The sequence below is a fragment of the Caretta caretta genome, chromosome 1 (assembly GCF_965140235.1).
Source record: "Caretta caretta isolate rCarCar2 chromosome 1, rCarCar1.hap1, whole genome shotgun sequence".
Classification (NCBI taxonomy): domain Eukaryota; kingdom Metazoa; phylum Chordata; order Testudines; family Cheloniidae; genus Caretta; species Caretta caretta.
Window position 1 is genome coordinate 307,167,234 of NC_134206.1, and position 24,046 is coordinate 307,191,279.

A 24,046-nucleotide genomic window follows, 5' to 3' on the forward strand; every position below is an offset into this window, starting at 1 on the left:
TAGTGGTATCCCTCGGCTTGGCTCTGGCACCCCCTGGTGTCACACGCTCATAGCACCTGTATAAGGGGCCCCACCGAGCCTGCGCTCCTCAGTTTCTTCTTACTGACCTGTCCGAGAGAGGAGCCGGTGGGCAGGTCTTGGAATGGACATGTGCCACACATATCTAAGAACAACAGTTACAGAAAGGTTAGTAACCAATTTTTCTTCTTTGAGTGCTTGCACATGTCCATTCCAATTTAGGTGACTAGCAAGCAGTAGACTCAGAGGTGGGCTCAAAGATTAAGGACAAGCCGACTGTAGAACCGCTCTGCCAAAGTGGGCATCGTCTCTAGCCTGCTGTGTGATAGCATAGTGCGTCGAGAATGCGTGCGCTGAGGACCAGGTCACTGCTTTGCATATGTCCTGGATCAGGACCTACGCTTGGAAGGCCACTGAAGAGGCTTGGGACCTTGTGGAGTGGGCAGTTAAGTTTGATGGAGGGGGAAGGCCCGCGAGGTCATAGCATGTTCTTATGCAGAATGTGATGTGAGATGAGATCCTTTCATTCTCTCGGCAATCACCACAAAGAGCTGTGGTGATTTACTAAATGGTTTGGTCCTTTCAGTGTAAAAGGCTAGAGCACGTCTGACTTCCAGGGAATATAGGTGTAACCCTTCTGCCCGTCAGAGTTGGCAGCAACAAGGGCCGGGTTCCATATCTAGGGGATCCATTCCAATAACACAATGCAAACCGGCTCGAGCCCCCACCCAGTGACCTGGGACAAATATATACCACCCCCGCTGGGCACCTCCAAGAGGCAATACTTCCCCTCTCGCAAGCACATAGTCTGAGTGTAGCAAAAGCCTTTTAATAACAGAGAGAAACAATGTGGCATTATGTTTGGGAAACACCACCAACAGGATTCATAACAAAACCCATGAGCAAAAACCCACCCCAAGCAAATTGGGGCATGCCCTTTTCCCTTTGGTTCTTGAGTCCAGCAACCCCAAATCACTCAAAGTCCCAAAAGTCCAATGCCCCAAAAGTCTCTGTCCCTGGTCAGGGCCGCCCCAGAGTTCGAAAGTTTATCTGCGGAGCTTTACCTCCCAACCTGGGTGGAAATGAGACAGGGGTAAGAGGCACCTTACATGATCTGAAGCTGACCGCCCCACGAACTCCTTCGCTCGGCTGCGCTCCGCTCCGCCAGCCGCCCCACAAACTCCTTCGCTCGGCTGCGCTCCGCTCCGCCAGCCAGTCCGCAAGGCACTCCAGCCGGCCCGCCAACTGCTCCACAATATATCTTCCGGCTCCCCCACTACTTAACACAACACTCAGTGATTTCAGCTCTTAGGTGAATTCAGCTTGTAGTAGGGGAGCCCCAGTGCTGGTGCACTGTCAGCCCAAAATGAGCTCAGCAGCCTATAACTAGACTTCTAATGAAATCAAAATTAGCTCTGATATTCCACAGTGGAGAAAGTGCAATTAGCATGTAAGGTCCTCACCAAGGGGCCCATACCACCAAGTATTAGTACTTGTCCCCAGCCTCTCTCCATTCACACAGTTTTGGAACCCATGACCCTTGCCTAGCGAGTGCTACTTAGTTGATGGTGAATCCCTCCATCATAACAAAAGGCCACATACAGTTCCAAGCACAGTTCCCATAATCAGGGTAATAACAATTTATTCTTCCTGCCCCAATAACAGAGACACTGGGGATCCCACAGCAGCCAAAGTGACCATTTGGGCAGCTATGGTCTCATTCTAGGCGGGGTGGGTGTGCCTATGCAAATGAGATCGGCCCCTGAAGTTCTTTTCCACAACTTGCCACACCTCACCACCAGATGTCAGGGTGGAGCTCATCCTGACACTGCTTACATAGGCAATGTTCTTCCCTATTTGCATAAGGCTTGGGGGTAAAAGACTGGCAGAAATGGAATTAGTTGTAATGGAATTGGGACACAACCTTCGGAAGAAACTTCGGCTGCAACCAAAGCTGCACCTTGTCCACAAAGAAAACCATACAGGGGGGCTCTGCTGTGAGGGCCTGAATCTCTGAAACCCCTCCTGGCTGAAGTAATCGCCACAAGGAAGGCTGTCTTACATGAAAGATGCAGCAGAGAGCATGTCGCCATCGGCTCGAAGGGTAGCCCCGTTAGTTTTGAGAGGACAAGATATAAGTCCCATGGAGGGAGAGGTTCTCTTATCTGCGGAAAAGTCTTTTTTAGGCTGTGACGGGGTAGACTCACCGCTGTGGTGCCTCCTGCTGGCTGTCCTGGGAATTAGCTTAGTTCACCAGTGCTCCCTCATCTGGTGATGTCTCCCCGCCCTCACGTCTGCTTCAGGAAGCACGTTGTCCCAAAGAACACAGCGTCCTCTTCAGGACACAGCCCTCTGGCTGTGTCACACTATGTTCTCCTCCATTCCGGGGGAACTGTAGTCCACTGTCCAGCCACTTCCTCAGTGGCAAGTGGGAGCAGGGAGGGGACCCAGGCCTGCCGACTATTCTGGGACCCGGCTCAGGGACCCTGCAGACGGCAACCATGTGCTGCGTCCCCTCCAACCCAACAGTCTACTTCCCTGGGCCACTTCCCCGCAGCCCCAGCACCTTCTCCACCCTTGTCTCAGGGCCCCAGCATGTCCACCTTCAGTCGGGAGCTCGCACTCGCTCCCCTGATCCTGCCTAGCACTACTCTGTCCAAGGTGCTAGCTGCCTTCCAGCTGCAGGGTAGCCAGTCCTCCTCCCTCCTGGAGCTCCAGGAAGTGACTGACCTGCTCTGCCCTATGGTTCTTCTTATATGGGCCTGCCTAGCCCTAATTGGCTGCTCCTCGCAGCCCCTTTCCAATAGGCTGTCTCCTGCACAGACTTCATAGGGTCCTTTCCAATTGGCTGCCTGCTACGCAGCATCTATAGGGTTGCTTTAACCCCTTTCAGGCCAGTGTGGGGCAGGCGTCCCATTACACAGGCCTTTGAGGAAACGGATCACCATTTCATGTGTAAACACCAACCTATTGTCAACCTTTGGGTGGAATGCTGAAATGGCCACCAGGTGGACCTTTAGAGAGGAGAAGGCCAGGCCCTGCTCTTTCAATGATAAAAGGTAGTCCAAGGTAAGCTGGATCAATGCTTGCATTGGTAGGACCCCATGAGCTGAAGACCAGAGGGAGAACCACTTCCATTTTGCATAGTAAACTGACCTCATGGAACGTTTCCTACTGCCCAAAAGAATCTTCTGAACCTGTTCTGAACAAGTCCATGCCTCAGGGCTCAGTCACGCAGATTCCAGGCCGTCAAATGCAAGGAGCTAAGGTTCGAGTGGAGTAACCAACCATAGTCTTGTGAGATCAAGTCCAAGCACAGGGGAAGCTTGATCGAGGCCTTGCAGGACAAACGGACGAGCAAGGTGTACCAGTGTTGTCTGGGCCATGCCGGAGCTATCAGTATGAACTGATCCTGATCCTGCTTGATCTTTGTCAGCATCTTGTGGATTAGCTGAATGGGCAGAAACGTGTAGAACTGGTTATGAGACCACTTCTTCAAGAAGGCATCTGTCATGAAGCCAAGGCTGTGACCTCTCTGGGAGCAGAACTGCTGGCAAATCCAGTTGGACCGTGTGGAGAGCAGCTCTAAGTGGGGAAAGCCCCATCTTTGGAAGATACTCATCGCGACATCTGGGCATAGGGACCACTTGTGATGAGTCAAGAAGGACCTGCTGAGCCAGTACGCAAACTGGTTCTGTACCCCTGGCAGATATGAGACCTCAATCAAGTGTTCGATGCAGAAGTCCCATAGATGTACTGCTTCTCAACACAAGGGGGAAGAATGAGCCCCTCCCTGTCTATTGATGTAGTACATGGATGATGTATTGTCTGGAGATCAGTACCAGAGTCTCCCAGTGCGCCTCTGATGCTGCTGTGGTCACTGAGCGCACCAAGTAAGACCGCCTCGAGCTGGTGCCTTGGCCCTGGGGAAACCCCCACGGGTTCCAAAAGGACCATTGTAGTGGTGCCAGGCCCCACAGACCAATGAGCCATGTATTGTGTGGCATCACTGTTCCCAGCACCCCTGAAGATATAGCTGGGTGCAGGGATTGACACGGACCCTCCTGCTAGTGCCAGTGTCTTGCAATATCGGACCCCAAGTCCGAACTGGAAGAGGAGGAGGAGGACTGTGGTGACCACGGCAGCACCGATTCTCCTGATGCCGGTGATCAGTGCTGTGCGGATATCTCCAGCGAGGCAATGAAAGTGGCTTGACCCTGGAGGCTGGCCCTGAGACCAGTCTGAAGCTAGTCGATGCTTCAGTGCTGCTGGGTGGCACTGGCAGTGCTGTGTCCTGCCTCCTGGCCGGGCTTAATACAAGTAAAGTTAATAAGGCCTTCACCACCGTGTAGGCCTCTGGGATTGATGGTACCATGAACTGGTCTGCCCAGCGCTACGAAGCTGGCTGGACATCTGGGGTCCGTGGTGCTGGTGCAGCCACCAATACCAGCGTTTGCCGCGATGCCAGGGAGGGAGAGCAGCCCAGCTCAGGTCTCATTCTATCCTGTTCTGCCCACTTATCTCTCTTCTGTGCTGGAGAGCGGGTCTTCTCCCAGTGGCCTCGATGTCTCTTCTTCGGCACCAGAGAGGAGGAACAGTGCTGAGAGCTCTTAGCGGCCGGCGGCGCATTGTGTACTGACGCCAAAGTACTCAGTGCCGAGTCTAACCTTGGTTCCAAGGCAGGTCACAGTGCTGCCTCCATAAGGAGGACTTTCAGTCTCACCACTCTGTCCTGCTGCTTTGGGTTTAAATTCCCAACAAATGGGGCAGTGTTCTTTTCTATGACCCTCTCCCAAACACCTGAGGAAACTCAAGTGAGGGTCACTAGTTAATAGGCTTGCCACACGAAGAATGCTGCTTAAACCCCGGCACCCGAGGGATGCACCAGTACCAGGGGACAGATGGACCACCTCTCCGAGTATGGAGAGGAGTCCCAAGCTACTATACTAACACTACTAAACTACTAAAACTACTATGCTATGAACTATAAACTATTTACAATAAAAATACTAGAAACCACTAAGACACTTTGCTCAAGGCAAAGAGGTGAAGTTCCAACAGCCGCACAGACGGTAAGAAGGAACTGAGGAGCACAGGCTTGGCTGGGCCCCCTTATACCCATGCTATGAGTGCGTGACACGAGGGGGCACAAATGGATACCAGTAGGGGAAAATTTCCGACAGCTGTGCTCGGGGCACACACACACCTAAATCAGAATGGACATGTGCAAACGCTCAAAGAAGAACTTGGTGTAATCTCCTAGACACATGGTCCATTTGCCTATAACCTTCCTTCTTGAGTTCTAATATGGCTTTCACTTTATTCTGGACAAAAGCACTAAAAAAATAATATTTTGAACTTCTATATTGCCAGTCAGACTGAAAGATCTCAAAGCACTTTACAATTTACCACAGCAGGTAGTAATAGAAAGTATCATCATCTCCATTTTCTATATGGCTGAAGACACTAGGATACCTTCAGTTTAAGAACCACAATACTGTCGGTGAAATCTTTGTGCCATTGAAGTCAATGAGAGTTTTGCCATTGACATCAGTGGCACCAGAATTTCACCCATGCTCTCTGAAAACTTTATTGCTAATATAGTTACAGTAACCCCTAAGCTTATAATAACTAAAAGAGAACAGAAAAAAGGGAGTTTTCTTTATTTTTTCAGTTTGTTTATACTGGGCATTTAATGCACTAGTCAACTTCACTGCTTCCCCTGTATAGAGATTAGGACCTCCAGCTGCATCCACTGGGCAGATTCTTGTGCCATGAGGAGTCATAGGGGTCAATCTCTGCACCACAGAGCATCACATTGGCTCATGGGTTCACTGGCAGAGAAGCAGCTGCAGGATCCAGGACTTAGGAAAGCTCCATACCACAGGGGAGAGGAAAACATGTTTTCAAAAATAGCAAAATGTGGTTGTAAAGCCAAAAAAACTGGGGGTGGAGGGAGGAATCAGAGACAGGTATAGTACTTTCATCACAAGAAGTTGCTCCTAAACAGAGAGCCTAGGCTTTAAAACTTCTTTATGCTTCAGAACCACCTTCCCACCCAGCCCAGAGGTAAGTTTGTGAAAGAGGACTGGTTCTACTGCAATTGCATATCATCATCATGATTGTGTTCCTATTACACCTCTGGCATTTAGGGCAGCGACAAAGCTCCTCCACTTCTGTCTGTTTCTGGCAAGTCTTTCAATAGTTCCCCAGCTGTGCCCCAGGTTTTTCAGCTTGGCTTCCACAGCTCTTTCCCATGTTGTTTTCGGGTGGCCTTCTTTTTGCTTGCCTTCAGGTGTCCACCTTATTGCTACCCTGGTGATGGAATCAGTTTCCATCTGAAGCACATGGCCAATCCATCTCCAATGCCTCCTGGCAATGAGGGTGCTCATATTCTCTTGGCTGCATTGTGTCAATAGATCTTGGTTTGAGATTGTTCTGGGCCAAAAGATATGGAGGATTTTTCTGAGGCAGGTGTTCTGGAATGAAGACAGTTTGAACATGTCATACTTTCTCATTTCCCAGTATTCTGCACTGTAAAGTAATGTTGAAAGTACACAGCTCTGATAAATCTTGAGTTTGGTTTTGGTGTTGTATTTTGATGATTTCCAGACTGTATTTAAGCCCCTGAAGGTGGTCATGGCTTTACTGATTTTGTTCTAGATGTCCTGATTTGTTCCGCCATCCTGGCTGATGGTGCTGCACAAGTACGTGAATGTTTCTACATTGGTGAGAACATAATCTTCTATCCATGCTGGCAATGGTAAGGCAATCTTAAAGGTCATGATATGTGTCTTATTGCAGTTGATTTTCAGTCCAATTTGCTGGCTGAATGCATTGAGTCGAGTTGTTTTTTCTTGCATATGGTGTTGGGTATGTGATAGGAGAGCGAGATGATCTGCAAAGTCCAGGTCTTCAAGGGATGAAAAGGTTGTCCATTTAATGCCTCTTGGCATGTCTTCTGTTGTATGTTGCATTACCCAGTTGATGGCAACATTGAAGAAGATTGCAGACATGACACACCCCTGATGTACTCCTGTTTTGACTTCAAAACTGAGTTCACTGAGATCAACACTGCATGTAAAGTTGAAATAAAAGCTTTTGATGATGTTGATTATACAGAGAGGGATTCCATATGGCCACAGAATGCGCCATAGGCTGGTTCTGTGAATGCTATCAAAAGCCTTCTCAAAGTCTATGAAGTTTATGTAGAGCTGCCATTGCCATTCTAAGCATTGTTCTATTATGTTTCGTAGAGTGAAGATCTGGTTTGTGCATCCACGCCCTTTCCAAAAACCAGTTTGATCTTTTCTGAGAACTCTATCAACTGCCTCTGATATATGCTGGACTATGATCTTACACAATACTTTGCTTGGCACAGATAAAAGTGTGATGCCACACCAGTTATAACAATCACAGAGAGTTCCTTTCTTTGGTATCTTCACTATAACCCCATTGGTCCACTCATCTGGCACTTTTTCCCTTTCCCAGACTGATGTAAATAGAGGGGTCAGGATAGATGCTAACTCAGGATTTACCTTGAACAAGTCTGCATTCAAGTTATCCTTGCCGGGAGCTTTCCCATTTTTTAAGGATGTGATGGCTTGAATGATCTCTTCCTTAGTTGGGGTGTCTGAGTTGATATTGCATCAATTGCAATGGCATCAAAGGGTAATTAATTCACAGGCTGCACTCAACTGAAATGATGAAAACTTCTTTATACCCAATTGCTACTTTAAATGTTCTCTGGTGACTAGATGCTGTGAAATACAACTTAATTCTATAACATGCCTTTCAATAATATTTGGATTATGGAGAGGAAGTGCTTTGATGCCATGGTGGTAGCTACTATATTAGAAATAGAGAGCCAAGATTGATTTAGAAATAAAAATACAAGATCTAATCCTACAGTCTTTGCAAATCCCATTTATTTGAATGTTTGGGTTCATACAAAGGAAGTTGAAGTTGTAGCTAATTTGAGCTGCCCTAATTCCTTCTCTGGCAGGCTTTTTGTCTTGGAAACCCTGTGCCTGAATTTACCCAGGTGTAACCCTGCTTTGAATCTGGCCCATTTCCATTGTCAGCATAGTTAACTCATTTAAAAATAAAATATATATGATTTTTTTCCTTCCTTTGATGCAAAACTTGGAAGCATCCCTTGAAAATGAATTACTGTCATAAAGAGCTGAACAGAATCTCATGCTGGCATGTGGACTAAAACACCTTTTCTGCCCATACATGAAAACTATGAGTACTGATATCAGAAATCTCCAACAGCTTCAAGAACTTCCCTTTGCATCTCACTCTCAACAGAAAGCCAGGTAATCAGTAGTGCTCACCTGTAGTTATACTGTTACACCAGAGATATTCAGACAGCAGAGACACTCCCAGTCTGTATTTCTTAGCATTACCTAAGTCTCACTGTACAGTTCCTACATTTTCTGGTATTGATTCACAAGCCATTGGTCAGCTGAATTGAGAATGTCACTTTATTCTTTTCCTGCCCATCCAGTGTGAATGGGAGCCTACTCCTATTTGCACAAACACTAAAGATGCAGGGCTCAGGCAAGTTGGACTTTGCTGATGTCCACCTGAAGAAGGCAACATTAGCATATTTTTCAGTACATTTTATATATCATCATTGCTTTGCTCATTCACGTTCTTGTCCACCAAAGAGAAACACCTATGGCAAAAGGCCTAGCTTTTCAAATGTCTAGTGATTTTTGGGTGCTGCAGTTGCAGGGTTCCCAACCTGAGACACCTGAAAGGGACCTGATTATCATTGCTGAGCTCCTGCTCTTTCTAAATCAGGCCCCTTTAAGGATCTAACTGATAGCTGTATGTGGGGTCAGGAAGGAAATATCCCTCAGGTCAAGGGGTCCCTTCCTCTGCAGCACATGTACAGGTGGTCATTTGCCAGGTCATTTGCCTGGGTATATTTCACATAATCATTTCCCTGCCATTGTGGGGGCTTCAGGCACTGGAACACCTAAATTCCTCCTAGTCTCTGTCTGTCCCACATAATAGTCTAATCTCCTGTGGGCTGTAATATTTTGGTCTCATTTTGGCTGTTGGGTGTAGTGTGCAGGTGCTGGGTGGTGGTGGCGGCCTGTGATACACAGGAGGTCAGACTTGATGATCTGATGTGATCCCTTTGGCCTTAACTCTATGACTCTAAATTGCCTCAGATGGGGTACCTTGAAACGGAGGCACTCAGAATCACTAGTCATTGCTGAAACTCATAGTTTCAAAAGTAGAAGCCTAAAGTTAGTCTTCTGCATCCATATCTGCGCTTGATTTTCAGCAGTGCTTAGCCCTAGCTCCTCCCACTGAGTACACTGGGAATTTTGGATGTTCAGCACTCCTGCAAATCAAGCAGAGGCCTAAACGTGTATGTAGAAAAATGGCTTTAGGCTTCTATTTTAGAAAATCTTGGCCTTTGTGTTCTTTGATTTCTTGTAATATGTGGTACACAATAGTCTCTCAGTTAGAACCAAGTCCATGTTCCATAGGATATGCTAAAGCTGAATTATGCAGCAGGGGGCCCTGAATTATGTAGCTCTGTTTGCCAAGCCCTCTCCCAGTAACTAGAGGAGCTCTGTAGAGAACAGGAGACCTTCAGGCAGAACCTTTAGTTCATTCATCTGCCCATGTAGGGAAGTTAGCTCAAACTGTGGTTTCTATTTGTTGGGATTTTATCTTCAGATGAAAGTGAACTCGAAGGAGGGCAGGGAGAGAGGAATGTTGGACTCCTGTTGTGGAACCCTACCGGGTTATACAAACCAGGACATTTTTAATTTCCTGTTGAATAAAAGTAAGATTGCCAGGCTGTGTCCTTTCTAAAACACCAGCTGGAAAACTACAGTTTCTCTTTTAGAAACCGAACCAATTTTTGTAAAAAAAAATCAGGTGTGGTGAAAGTGAAAGAAAGCAGTTGGCATGTTTTGTTTACGCAACCTCTGAAAACTAGGGTAGTTATATTGTTCTAATAGATTAGGGTCTGGGAAAAGCCTGGCAAGCCCTGCTCCTGCCTTGCTCTGCTTGTTTCTCTTTACTCTCTTACAGCTCCTTGATCCTTTTCCTCTTCCTCCAGGTTTACCCATAGGGCCAGATTCATCCTGGTGTAGCAGAGATGGAGAAAGGTAGCTGGTGCATCCCATATTCAGGGACTGTTAGAAACTGAATCACCCCTTGACTCAGGCTACTGGGAATGCTTGTAGCTTCCTTAAGTTGTGCCCCTACTTTAATGGGCCTGATGAGCCACTGCAAGGGTTCAGGACCACCTTGGCCATGCCTCCTCCCACTCCCAATCTACCCATTCCCTCTGATGGCCTTTGCCTACTCCTGCTCTTCCTGTGCTCCTGTAATACCACTATGCCTGCGACGGCTCAGAAATACAGCTAGGTTGGTGCAAAGGAGCACTAGGGCATTTGCCCTTCCCCACTCTAGTGAATACCTCTAAAGAAAAAGAGTCCCTAGGGGGCGTAGGACTAACAGGAAAATTCAACATTGTTCTTTCCCCTTTCCAGTGGTCCTTCTGCCTCTCTTGGTCTGTTTTCCCTTTTCTCCTTGATCCTGGTTCCCCAGCCTTTGTTTACTTCTCCTCCTGATCCCTTCTTGAATCTTTCTTCTTGTCACTGAATGCTCTGTTTCATACACATGCCACTCGGATTCCTCTCCAACTTTCCGCTGGATTCTTCCCCTATTCTGTTCCATTCCCACCTGAGTTTCTCTCCATTGGTAGCTGTACTGGGGAAAGGGAGAACCCCAAAAGGCTAGGATGCCACCTCTGAATAATTGGGTATACAATGGGAAATCTAATAGGCCTTCTAGTTTCTATTTTACAGTTAGGGCACATTGCTATCATCTCATTCACTTAAAAATACTTGTCATCATCAGAAAGGCCAAAACCCATAGTGGCAAGTTTTCAGTAAGGCACAGTGAGCAATCCTCATACTAGTCAGAAAGTTTCCAACGGTCTTCCCCTTAGTCCAGATAACACTGGTGCTGGAATTTCAAGCCTTATCATTTCTCAATACAAGCAAGCATATCTTAATCAAACTACCTTGTAATGATCTCAGAACTTATTTTTATTACACTGCAGTTCCTCACGCTTCAAAAAGAAAAGACAACTGGTGCAGCTGCAATTTAAATAAATGGATTAGCTTTGAAACAAAATACACCATAAATCTCTGCTAATCTCTCTTTGCCTAGTAAATGAGATATGAGAGTATTGTGTTTCTTCCCGGAGGAAATCAGGAATATTTCATCAAAGAGTTTTGGACTGAGATGCTTTTGCACATCTGATATGTTATCAACTGTTAAACTCCAAACTTGAGACATGTGGCTGGTGACACAAAGACAGCTAGGAAACTAAGGGAGTGAGACAGTTGGTGAGTATCACTGGGGCATTACCATTTTATTGCTATTAACTTTAGGAAGGGCAAAAGAGGAACGCTTTCTGTGCTGGGAACTTGCCATCATGTTTGGTAGGACTCTAGGCTGGTTGGTGTGATTGCTGTGTTTTGAAATATCAGCTTGGTTGCTGGCTGGCTGAGCTAGGTTGACCTTCAGTTAGGTGAGTAAGCACCTGCTTTCTAGCAAGGCTCTTTGAAGGGCTTGAGCAGGACTCTTTGAAGTGGGAGCTGTGCAGTTTCTGATTGGATAAGCCAGTGATTAGAGGCAGCTGAGCAACAGGGGTTGAGTTACCATTCCAGCTGCGTGTGAGGCCCAGGCTTTAAAAAGCACACAGGCTCCCAGTGGCTGTTAAGATATACAGTTGATGACATGTAGGCAGCTGGGAGAGTAAGGAAGCTCACCAGCAGAGGAAGGCAGGGAGGTAGGGTTGGGTGTGTTTCTTTTTCTTAACCTGCAGGTATTCTACAAGAAAGAACCACAATGGGAGGGAAATGGTGTGTAGCCAACACCACTGTTAGCTTTTCCTTTACTTGCACCTGTGGGGCCCTCAACCAGAGAGGCATCCTGACCCTAGAGGCTTCCACACAGGTCCTGGTCTTGACTTTGCTGAGTATGTGGCCTGCATGTCTCCACTGATTAAAGTCAGGCAGGGGGAGCCACCTGGTGTGGGAGGTGTTTGTTGATAGGTTCCTTCAGAAAGCAGGTAAGACAGGTGGAGGTGGGGTAGGGGTCAAGGGGGTCTGCTCATGGTCAAGATGGAGTGGGGTAGGGGTCAAGCAACCAAGGATAATGGGGAATGGAATGGGCTGAGAATGGACCAGGCGGGACAGGAAAGGTAACCAAACTCCCAAGGGATAGGGTGGGCTGGTGAACAAAGTAAACTGTATAAGGGGACTAAGGCAGAGTAGGGAGGAGAAACAAGCTGAGCAGTAGTGGGGCAGATAGGGCAAGCAGCAAAGAGGGGAGCAAACAGCTGCAGCGGGCCTGGTGGGCAAACAAAGGGTGGGCTCGCCAGCTCAGTGCAGCTGGGGGAATGGTAAGTGCAAGGGGGGACATGTGCACCCATGCATGCTTGTGACCAAAAAGTCCCAGTTGCTGTCAGAGTCCCATGTGGCAAGCAGGGTGAAGGCAAGTTGGCTGGTCTGGTAAGAGAAGGCAGTTTCAGATGGTCTACAGGAGTTGCGGACATGGGTGCCAGGTTTGTATAATTTTTGGTGGTGCCCAGAATGGGTCCAAGCAGAGCTGCCCTGTCCATAGGAGGGACTGGTGCAACCTCCCCAGGCCCTGCACTTTGAGGGGCCCCGCGTCTCAGGGAGACGCGGGGTCCAGGGTGACCTGGTGGGTTAGAAGGGGACCTGGCGCCGGCAGCAGCGAGTGCCCCAGCCCCAGCCTCTCCGTGCTCCGCCCCCTCGCTGCTTCCACTCCACCTCTTCCCTCAAGCCCCCACCCTGCCTCTTTCCCGCTTTCACCCCCTCCCCCAAGAGATGCCAGGAGCCAGTGGGGCAGAGTGCAGTGGGGTGGGCTGGAGCTGGGCCGCTTGCTGCTGGCAGTGCCAGGCCCCCCACTAATCCCCCAGGCTGCCCAGGACCCTGCGTTCCCCTGAAGCGCAGGGCCCCCCAAAGTGCAGTAAGACCAAACATTGGTGTAGCTGGGCCCACGTTCCTAAATATTGGTGGAGCATAGGCACTACGGGCCCATATAACTCAACATCTATGGTTGCGGAGGTGAAGATGGCCTGGGGAGAGAGCTCCATGCCCCCATCCTGCTCCCAGATGACAGCAGTGCTGGCAAAGACAATGATGGAACAAAACTCAGTCCTGGTAACAGCAGCAGTCTCTGTTGCGGCACCAGCACCTCTATGACAGCCTCCTCCAGCAGCAGTAGCCGCAGCAAGTCCTCTGACAGTGGCAGCAACAGGCTCCCAGCCAGAAGAGAACCTGGTGGTGTTGGTGTCACATCCTCCTTCCCAGGAGGAAGGCCAGCAGGCAGCCAGCAAGAGTGATCTCGGCCTGGTTGGGGCTGTGACACCCTGGGCAACAGGAGCTGGGCCAGCGATCTCGTCACTGCATCTCCAATTAGTTGTCCCAGAGCATACCTGACTATGGGAATGGCTCCCAATTGATAGCCTGGAAAGCGCTGCCTGGAAGGAGGTAAAAGGCTAATTTTAGATGGGCACAGGAAGGAAGCAAGAAGGGGAGAAGAGAGTAAGCTAGAGTCACTGGAGATCTTTCCCCTCCTTGTCTCAGGAGCTGGGGGCTCCATGTTGCTGTCGGGATGAGGCTGCCTCTGTCTCCAGCCAACCTACAAAACTGGTTTTGACCAGGAAAAGAAAGCCCAATGAACACAAATAACCAAAGAATTCTGGTGGGATTTAATGAGACCCTCTCTCGAAAGAAAGTAGTTGTCTGGGGGGAACCAGAGTCAGTGAGACCCAGGACTTCGCTAGGGGTATCTGAATACAGAAAGCCTGTCTGGGTTACCATCAGGGTGTAGTAAGACTTTAGGTAAATTAGACATGTATGTAGACTGTTTCTTTTAAAGTTCTTTTTTTCTGTAATACTTAATGCCTACTGCAAAAATAAACAATACTTTTAAGAGGGCTGTTTGGTCACTATATACCACTGGTAACACTCTTGAAGGTAAGAACCACTGCAGCCTGAACTCACCTCATACCTGTGAGGTAAGAATGGTTGATTACACAGGGTACTGTAGTTCTGCTCATGGTCTAAGAATGGGAGAATTGCAAAAGTCCACCCAGGACAGGTAAGGGCATAAGGCCCAACAGCTGAAGGGGTGTACTCAGAGACCATAAAGGGGCCAGAGGTGCAGCTAGACCCAGGACAGGTGGCTAAAAAGAGGTTTTGGAGCCTCTGGACTGTCATGACATTTTTGAAAAGGGAGATAAGCAGTTGCAATAGGCACTGTCCAGCCCAGCAGACACAGGGAAGAAAAGTGTTAGATGTGGTGTGATTAAATATTTGGCTGCTTGTTTTGAATTTCTGAAGGGATATCACGTGTTTCTACTGCAAATGAAATGTTTGTGGAGGCTTCCCCTGCATAATATCAAATTTAGGATTCACTTTCATAAACAGCATAGCAGTCTTCCTGATTGTAAAACAACACTTTGTTTTTGTGCTCTGAACACAGTGGTGCCAACACTCACAACTTCATTGCAGGTCTTGCAACATTTGGTGGTCTTTTTCCTTAAAGCCCCAGCTCCTAGATTCATGTGACTGCATAAGAATCTCACTTTTTTTTAGAATAAAAGCTAAGTTTCTAGTGAATGTGGAGAAAAGCTTGAAAACACAACACAAGTACAACCTAAAAGATTCAAAAACCAGAAGGCAAACAAAAAGTACCCAAAAGACTTGGGGGCTTGATGCATGATTTTTGAATTCTTGGGATTGGCAATGTAAACATTTGGTTCACTTATTGTTCATAGCCTTCTTCCTCTTATCTGTTACTGTCTCCTTGAAAGCACCTTCTTGCAGCCCAGACGCTGCATCCTCAGTAGCTGTGTATCCCTTCCAGAAGCAGCAGTAGTTGTCACTGTGCCATGGGGATGTTGCTGAGTGGGTGTCTGAAAACTTGGGCATTTTCAGCTGTGTGTCTGCCCGTACAAACTTCCAATGAGATATTTAAATGGCTCATGTTACTGTTGAAACCAAAAAGCAAGGACAGAGTTGCACAGGCTCTATCACAGGGGAATTAATATTGTGTATTCTGAAAATGCTGAGGAGGGTGGGGGTCTGTTGTGCTCAGCATCACGCTGGAGCTCTAGTTCTCCTGACACACCCAGCCCCGTGCTGCCCATACTGTAGGCTGACGGTAATGTGGGTGCTATAGACTGAAGTATTTGCTACTGACCTGCTTCATGAAAATGCAGCCCAGTCTATGTCAACAATGAACCATGTGCAACTCAGAGCTAGTGGCATCTCCTGTGCGGCTTTGATGCTGTTGCCAAACCCTGAGGTCAGTCCGTGTTACCATGTGTATCATGTTACTGCTGATAGCAGTAGCAGCAGAGAGGTATATACATGACTACTGTCATTTGTGGAATGACAGTCCAGGAGAGACATGTTAGTGACTGTTTAGTAGCAGGAGCAGCCACTCTCCTCTTACCCTCTCCATGGTTCCCCTGGGTGTTTGTCTTCACTATCAGCCCTCTGTACCACATTCTGAGTAGTTTCCCCTTCTAGGAAATCCTGGTGCTTGTGCACTCAGCTGGAGAGATGAAAAACCTGCCAGAGTGGGTGATAGTGAGGGTGAGTTCACAATAACTCCTTCCCTGCCCTGGCTGCTCTCTGATAATTGGTATCCTAAATTAGATGTTACCCTTCAAGAACAAGATCTTGGAGTCATGATTAGTTCTGTGAAAATATCTGCTCAATGTACAGTGGGAGACAAAAAAAGCTAACAGTGTTAGGAACCATTAGGAAAGGAATAGATAAAGCAGAAAATATAATAATGCCACTATATAAATCCATTGTATGCTCACACCTTGAATACTCTGCATTTTTGCTTGCTCCATCTCAAAAAGGATATATTAGACTTGGAAAAGGTACAGAGAAAGGCAACAAAAGGGATGAGGGGTATGGAACAGCTTCCATATGAGGAGAGATTAAAAAAGACTGGGCCGGTTCATCTTAGAAAAGAGACAACCAAAGGGAGAGAGGTGATGGCAGTCTACCCAATCATGAATGGAGTGGAGAAAATGAATAATGAAGTGTTGTTTACCCCATTCACGTAACATATGAAGTAAGGGTCACTCACTGAAATTAATAGGCAGCAGGTTTAAAACAAACACAAGGAAGTCATTCTTCATGCAGTGCACAGTCAACCTGCCAAACTCATTGCTGTGGATATCGTGAAGGCCAAAAGTATAATAAGGTTCAAAAAAGAATTAGATAAATTCCTGGAGGCTATTAGCCAAGCTTATGTGGGACACACCATGCTGAGTGTGTCTTTAAACATACAGCTGCCAGATACTGGGACTGGACACTGGGGGATGGATCATTTGCTAAATGCCCTGTTCTTTTCCTTCCTCTAAAGCATCTGGCAGCTGCTGTAGGAAGATGGGATATTGGCTAGACCAGGGGTGGCCAACCTGTGCTCCGGAGCCACATCAGGCTCTTCAGAAGTTAACATGCAGCTCCTTGTATAGGCACCAACTCTGGGGTTGGAGCTACAGGTGCCAACTTTCCAATGCACCATGGGGTGCTGACTTATCAACCCCTGGCTCTGCCACAGGCCCTGCCCCCACTCCACCCCTTCCTGCCCCCTCCCTGACCCTACCACGCCCTCGCTCTTGCCCCCCATAGCCGCCTGCATGCCATGAAACAGCTGATCGGGAGGTGCGGGGAGGGGGAGGGGGGAAGCTGATGTATTACCGTGGCTCTTTGCAGTGATGAACTGCCAAAATCTTAACAACGGGTTCCCTCCTCACCCCACGAGGGGGTCGTTGCCCACCCCTGCCCCCCAGGACTCCTGCCCCATGCAACCCCCCCACTTTCCTTGACCCCCCCCCACGACCCCTGCCCCATCCACTCTCCTCCCCTGTCCTCTGACTGCCCCCAGAACTGGGCAGGAGGGTCTCGTGGGCCACGGTAGTGGGTGCCAGTTTCCTAACCCTAAGAGCTAGAGGCACCTGTCGGAGGGTGAGGTGGGGAGTCCCAGCGGTGCTTACCTGGGGCAGCTCCAGGAAGCATCCAGCAGGTCCCTCTGGCTCCTAGGGGCGGGGGAGCATAGCTGCGGGAGAGCAGCCGCTCCCCCACTGATCACATCAAATGTGGCGCCTTAGGCGCCGACTCCCTGGGTGCTCCGGGGCTGAAGGCTCCAGCCCTAGCGCACCCATGGGGAAAATTTGGTGGGTGCAGAACCCTCACCAGCAGCTCCCAGCCCCAGCTCACCTCACCTCCGCCTCCTCCCCTGAACGCACCGCCCCGCTCTGCTTCTCCGCCCCCTCCCCCGGCTTCCTGCGAATCAGGTCTTTGGCAGGAAGCCTAGGAGGACTGAGAAGCAGGCGGTGGCTTCCTGCTCAGGCAGAGGGTGGTGGAGGTGAGCTGGGGCAGGGAGTGGTTCCCCTGCATGCCCCCCCCCCCCCGGTTACCTGCTGCAGCGCGGGTGGCCCTCCTCACACCCCTGCCCCTGCCCGAGCTCACCTCCGCCCTCCCTGGGCCTGAGTGGGAAGCTTGCTTCTCAGCTTGCCCCAACTTCCCACGCCGAACAGCTGATTCCCGCAAAGCCGGGGGGGGGGGGGGGGGGGGGCGGAGAAGCAGAGCGGGGCAGCGCGTTCAGGGGAGGAGGTGGAGGAGAGGTGAGCTGGGGCCAGGGGTGGGGCAGGGAGCTGCTGGTGGGTACTCTGCACCCACCAAATTTTCCCCTTGGGTGCGCTAGGGCTGGAGCACCCATGGAGTCTGGGGGAACAACCGCTTCTAAAAGGGCTTCTAAATTTAACAGCCGGTTCTAGCGAACGGGCTCCAGCTCACCCCTGGCTCTTTGGCGACGTACATTGGTAAATTCTTGCTCCTTCTCAGGCTCAGGTTGGCCACCCCTGCGCTAGACGGACCGTAGGCCGGACCCAGTGTGGCCATGCTTATGTACGGTGGTCAGGGTGTGGGCGCAGGGTGCTCTGTGCCTGAAGCCGGACGCAGTGATCACCCTCACCCCGCTCACAGACCGGGGAGCCGAGGGGGGAGCGCAGCGGTCCCGCCTGCCCACCGATGTTTCCTGGAGGCAGCGGTGTGTGAAACCTACCCTAGAGGGCTCGTGCGGAAGGGCCCGCCCCCCTATGTACTGACAGGCCATACCGCTCTGTAAGGCCCCCGCACGAGACGCACAACCACTACGCGCGGCTATCGCCAGACGGGAGAACCCAGCCCGCCACAGCCGCAGCTGCGCTGACACGGGGCGGAGACACCCTCTCCGGCTGCCACCGCCAGGACGCCCTCCGCTGCCCGCGCATGCGCCCAGGCGCCTCGGCCGTTGGCCGCAGGCCGTGGCCCCGCCCCCTCGGCGCCGCGCGCGGAGGGCGCCGGGGACACACACGAGAGGGGCCCCGCCTTTCCTGCCGGAGGGAGCTGTTCGTGGTCAGACGGGAAGATGGCGAACCTGGAGGAGCAGCTCTCGGATGAGGAGAAGGTAACGCGGGCCAGGGCCAGGGCAGCGCCCGGCGGGGCTCGGGACCGGGCTGGGCTCTCGCCGCCTCAGGTGGCGGCGTTTGTATTTTTAGCTTCCTCCCTTCCCGGCGCTGTCAGTCAGAGAGCGCCGGGGCTGGCCAAGGGCCTCTCCCGCCGCGCCTTGTACGGTCCGAGGGCTGAAAATAGGCCCCAGGCGCCGGGCTGGGGGGCAGGATCCGGTGTCCTATGGATGAGGCCGCCCGCCCGGCCCAGAGAGCTCGGCCTCAGGCGCTGCCAGTTTCCTCTTCCCTCCCCTCCCCCCCCGCTTTCCGGGGCTCGCCCGATCCTCGCCCTGGGGCGGCGGCTTCCTATTGATCGGGGCGTGGGGAGAGCGAGCCTAGTGGCGGGGTCTCGGAGAGGGGCCCTTCCCCTCGTCCCACTCCGGCGGCCTGCCTGGGAGCTCCCTCTCTCCAGAGCTCCTCGCAGGCTGGGGTGTAAGGGCTGAGTTCCGTGTCTCTCCCCACTCCGCGTTGTAGGGAGGGAGACTAATGGGGCTGGTTTCTGGGCGGTGTCTAGTGGTTCCCTTCACTTCCGGGGGTCAAATAAAGGGAGACTTCGGCAGGGTGGAGGAGAGTTTTGGTGGTGTGGTGTATCGCCTATCCCCGTTGCTGGGGGAGAGTGGGTAGGGAATTCAAATCCCACCCTTAGGGATGAATTATAAGGACAGAGCTTAAATACTCTCACAGGAGACAGGGTTGTGGCTCAGTGAGCTGTTTATAATCTTTCCCTGGCTATTTGATTTTTTTCTTTGCTTAGTTGGTCTCTGTGGCTTGAAAATAGCTTCCTAAAATGGTGCTTCAGGGAAGGGGCAGCTTGTAAAACCCAAGTGTTAAAGCTGCTCTTCTTCTTTTCGTCTGTCCTTCCTCTGTTGGAGTGAGGCTCATTACAGTTGCCTGTGAAAAGGAGGCTTTGGAGGCAGGGTGTGGAGATGTCTAGAGGATGGTGATGTACAGCTCTCATGTCTTTATGTAACTGTCACTCATCTATAATAAATGTAAGTTTTCAGAGCTGCTGAAGTTGTGGAGGCAACTCAAGTGTGGGAGATTTTAAGCAATTGAGAGAGGTCTTACATTCCCTTGAAATTAAAGGGAAGACTTTTAAAATGCCTTACTGTTAATTGTAATGTAGGAGTTTTCCTTCATATCTGAGGCCTGCTAGAACTGAATTTCAGAAGCAGGTGGCTAAATGAAAAGTTACTATGAGTTGTGAGAAGTATAGTAGTTTAGCACCAGAACATAGGGTGGGTCATAGTTTCTCAGGATGGGGACTTTAAGGCTGCAGTTTATTCTTTTAATTCATTGAGTACTGTTCCTGTTTGTGATGTCAAAAGCAGCAGAATAGGTAAGATTAGCTACCATGAACGCTAAAAGATACACATTTGTAGCTGGATATTCTGGTCCACACCTTGTCTGGAAAAGTTGCTTAAAAAAACATAGGGAAATAAAAATAACACTAAACAAAGACACTTTGGCATCCTCTGGGTAGAAGGGTTGCCAATTTTGGTTGGAGGTATTCTTGGAGGTTTCATCACATGACATAATCTCTAATTAAAGATTAATCTGTAATTCATGGAGACTCCAGGGCATTCCTGTAGGATTGGCAACACTATATTGACATACATACCTAAGGATAAACTTGGAAACAATATCTACTTATCTGGCTGAGAAGTACTTGTCGCTACATTGCCATAATTTTGCTCTGTTACAGTAATAAATTCTGCCCCTCAAATCAATTGACTCTCACTCTAGCTAATGGAATCTAGGCTCTTTTCTCTCCTACCACTAATCTAATGAAGTTCTGAGGTCTCTTCCTGCAATTCTGATTTCTCTTCCTTTCCTCAAAAAGTATACAAATGAATTCTGGACTCTCTACTTCCTTCTCAGTAATAAATTATAGGCTCATGAAATAAATGACGTGCACTCCACTGCTATAAGTAAGGTTCAGATTTTGTCATGGCTATTTTAAGTAACAGTCAGACAGGTCAAGAGCAATAAAAAAAAAATTCACAGAAGCCGTGACCTGTCCATCACTTTTACTAAAAATATCTGTAACAAAATGGGGATCAGTGGGTCCCTACAGCGGGACTGTGCAGTGGCTAGGAGCTGCACAGCCCCTGCTGCCTGCAGCAGCTGGGGGCTCTGGGATACTACTGCTGCCTGCAGTTCCAGGGGTTCTGTGGCGGCTGGGAGCTCCGCAGTCCCCCCCCCCGTGACAACTCCCCACCCCTGATGGTGGCTAGAAGCTGCTGGGTTCCCCCGTGGTTCGGGGGGGGCCCCCACTCCCCATGGCGGCAACCCCTGTCCCTGTGGCTCACAGCTGCTGCAGGCTGAAGTCTCTGAGGTCACTGGAAGTCACAGATTTCGTGACTTTCAACGACCTCCATGACTAAATCGTAGCCTTAGCTATAAGGTAATACTGGGTCTCGGTGTAGGGCACATCTGGGACGACAGAGCTTCAGCCCTTGAGGAAGCCCTGTGCCTCCCACAAACTCTTCTTCAGGTGGGTTAACCCTTTTCCTTGTCCTAGCCTTGGCTCAAGTCGCTTTGCCCCTGGTCTTTAAAGAGAAGTGGTGCACCTTCAGTGCTTTCTGTGCCCTCCTGAAACGTACTGGCAGCTTAGAGGCTCTCTGTTTCCTGTATGTCTCTCCTCTTTTGTTAAGAGTGACATATGAGTGTCTCTTTTTTTTTTTTCTTGCGAAGATAGAGGCAGTGACTTCCTGGTACCCAACTCAACCCTGTCATCTGTGCAAAATTCTGATTGTCCTAGGTGAGTGTGTGTTTTCCATGCCCTGGAGTTTGTCTGGTTGGACAATACAAAAAAAGGGTAATATTGCAAGTTTACAAAAGTAGGCTGGTGTGAGTACAAAGTGCTGAGATGCTTGAAAGTTTTCAGTTTGTGTAAAGGAGGCACATTCACCAGTTAGGGCAAATCAAACTGTTTGATAAGATTCATTGGGTATAATCAGATATCCTATCTGACCTGCATTTGTCCTTTCCAAAGCAGCGGTGTCTAGTACACGCTATAACCCATATAGCTTCCATGAGTATTCTTTTGAAAGATTAGGCTTCCCAGATGACACTATTTTTTTTTACTTATTGAGCATCTATTACTGTATTACTTATTTACACACCTTATTAAGAATGTAAAAATGGCCATAGTGGGTCAATCTAGCCCAGTATCCTGTCTTCTGACAGTGGCCAACGCCAGGTGCTTCAGAGGACATGAACAGAAGAGGCAGTCATCAAGTGATCCACCCCCTTCTGTCCCATCCCAGCTTCTGGCAAACTGGCTAGGGATGCTTAGAGCATGGTGTTGCATCCCTGCCCATCCTGGCTAATAGCCATTGATGGCTTTATCCTCTGTGAACTTATCTAGTTCTTTTTTGAACCCTGTTATAGTTTTGGTCTTCACAACTCCCCTGGCAAAGAATTCCGCAGGTTGTCTGTGTTGTTTGAAGAAGTACTTCCATTTTGTTTGTTTTAAACCTGTTGCCTATTAATTTTATTAGGTTGACCCCTAGTTCTTGTGTTATGAGAAGGAGTAAATAACATTTCCTTATTCACTTTCTTCACACTAGTACGGTTTTATAGACCCCTTAGTTTTCTCTTTTCCAAACTGAAACGTCCCAGTCTTTTTAATCTCTCCTCATACGGAAGCTGTTCCATACCCCTAATCATTTTTGTTGCCCTTTTCTGTACCTTTTCCAATTCCAGTATATCTTTTTTGAGATGGGGTGACCAGATCTACATGCAGTATTCAAGATGTGGGCATACCATGGATTTATATAGAGGTATTATGATACTTTCTGTCCTGTTAGCTATCTCTTTCATAATGGTTCCTAACATTGTATTAGCTTTTTTTGACTGCTGCATGTTGAGTGGATGTTTGCAGAGAATTATCCATAATGATTCCAAGATCTCTTTCTTGAGTGGTAACAACTCATTTAGACCCCATCATTTTGTATGTATTTGTGAGATTCTTTTCCAGTGTACATTACTTTGCATTTATCCACATTGATTTAATCTGCCATTTTGTTGCCCAGTCACCCAATTTTGTGAGATCCCTTTATAACTCTTCGCAGTCTGCTTTGGGTTTAACTATCTTAAATAATTTTGTATCATCTGCAGATTTTGCCACTTCACTGTTTACCCCTTTTCCAGATCATTTATGAATATGTTGAACAGTACTGGTCAAAGTACAGACCTGTGGGGGACACTGCTATTAACCTCTCTACATCATGAAAACTGACCATTTATTCCTACCCTTTGATTCCTATCTTTTAACCAGATGCTGATCTATGAGAGGACCTTCCATCTTATCCTATGACTGCTTACTTTACTTAAGAGCCTTTGGTGAGGGACCTTGTTAAAGGCTTTCTGAAAATCTAAGTACATTATATCCATTGGATCACCTTTGTCCACATGTTTGTTGACTCCCTCAAAGAATTTTAATAGGTTGGTAAAACATGATTTCCTATGTTGACTCGTCCCCAACATATTCTGGATGACTTTACATTAAATCTCTATGGAAGTATTTGAGTTGTGCTGTCCTTTACAGTAAGGTGTGTGCCCCTCATGAAGCTAATTATTCTTACATTATTAAATTTAAATGACTGCTGAATGATTTTATGCTTTGAGTAGATTGAGCGGAAGACAAATATTCATATTTTACAGCAAAAGTATACCAGATGTTTTCTTTCTGATTAAACAAAGAGCATATTTTAAGCCAGCAATTTACTCAAGTAGAATTTTTACTACTTGTGATCCCTAGGCAAGACTTGGGAGTAAGTTTTCTAAATGAATGTAGACACGTTTAGTCAAATTCGCCTCTCATTGGCACTTACTATGGCTGTCAGAACAAGTTTTCTTTTTCTAGGCTAAAATGTGGCCAGCTAACCAGCTTCAGACTTGTTAGCCTGCATCTTGAGGGATTCTTTCTATAGTATTTAAGATAAATCATTTGAGTTAACACACATGAAAATACACATCCTTTTCTTGTCAAGATAGGGCTGCAATGTTACTCCTAGAGTATAGGAGTGCTTCTGGAGAGGAGGAGGAGAAACATTTTGGTGGGGAGGGATAGCTCAGTGGTTTGAGCATTGGCCTGCTAAACCCAGGCTTGTGAGTTCAATCCTTGAGGGCGCCATTTAGGGATCCGGAGCAAAAAATGGGGATTGGCTGAGCAGGGGTTGGACTAGATGACCTCCTGAGGTCCCTTCCAACCCTGATATTCTATGATTCTATGTTAATCTTGCCCTGCCCCAGCAGTAAATCACACTTGTGGGGCTTCTCTATTTTGCTTTCCTCATGATGCAATAGAGTGAAACTGACTAGGATCTTGTAATAGTCATGCTGCTGGTGATCCTCCTGATAGAGGGGGACTAGTGGGACAGGTGCTGTTTGCAGAAGTACAGGCATAATCCTGGAAAAGAG

General features: G+C 48.5%; 1 protein-coding gene across 1 annotated transcript in view; it reads left to right on the top strand.

Annotated features, from left to right (window-relative positions):
• The first annotated feature begins 18,434 nt into the window (after positions 1–18,434).
• CAPZA2 (capping actin protein of muscle Z-line subunit alpha 2) overlaps positions 18,435–24,046 on the top strand; it is a 45,238-nt gene continuing 39,626 nt past the window's right edge. Inside the window, exon 1 of the mRNA XM_048836143.2 lies at positions 18,435–18,576. Within this exon, the coding sequence (XP_048692100.1) occupies positions 18,538–18,576 (39 nt within the window). The 5' untranslated portion in view covers positions 18,435–18,537. The remainder of the gene's footprint in view (positions 18,577–24,046) is intronic.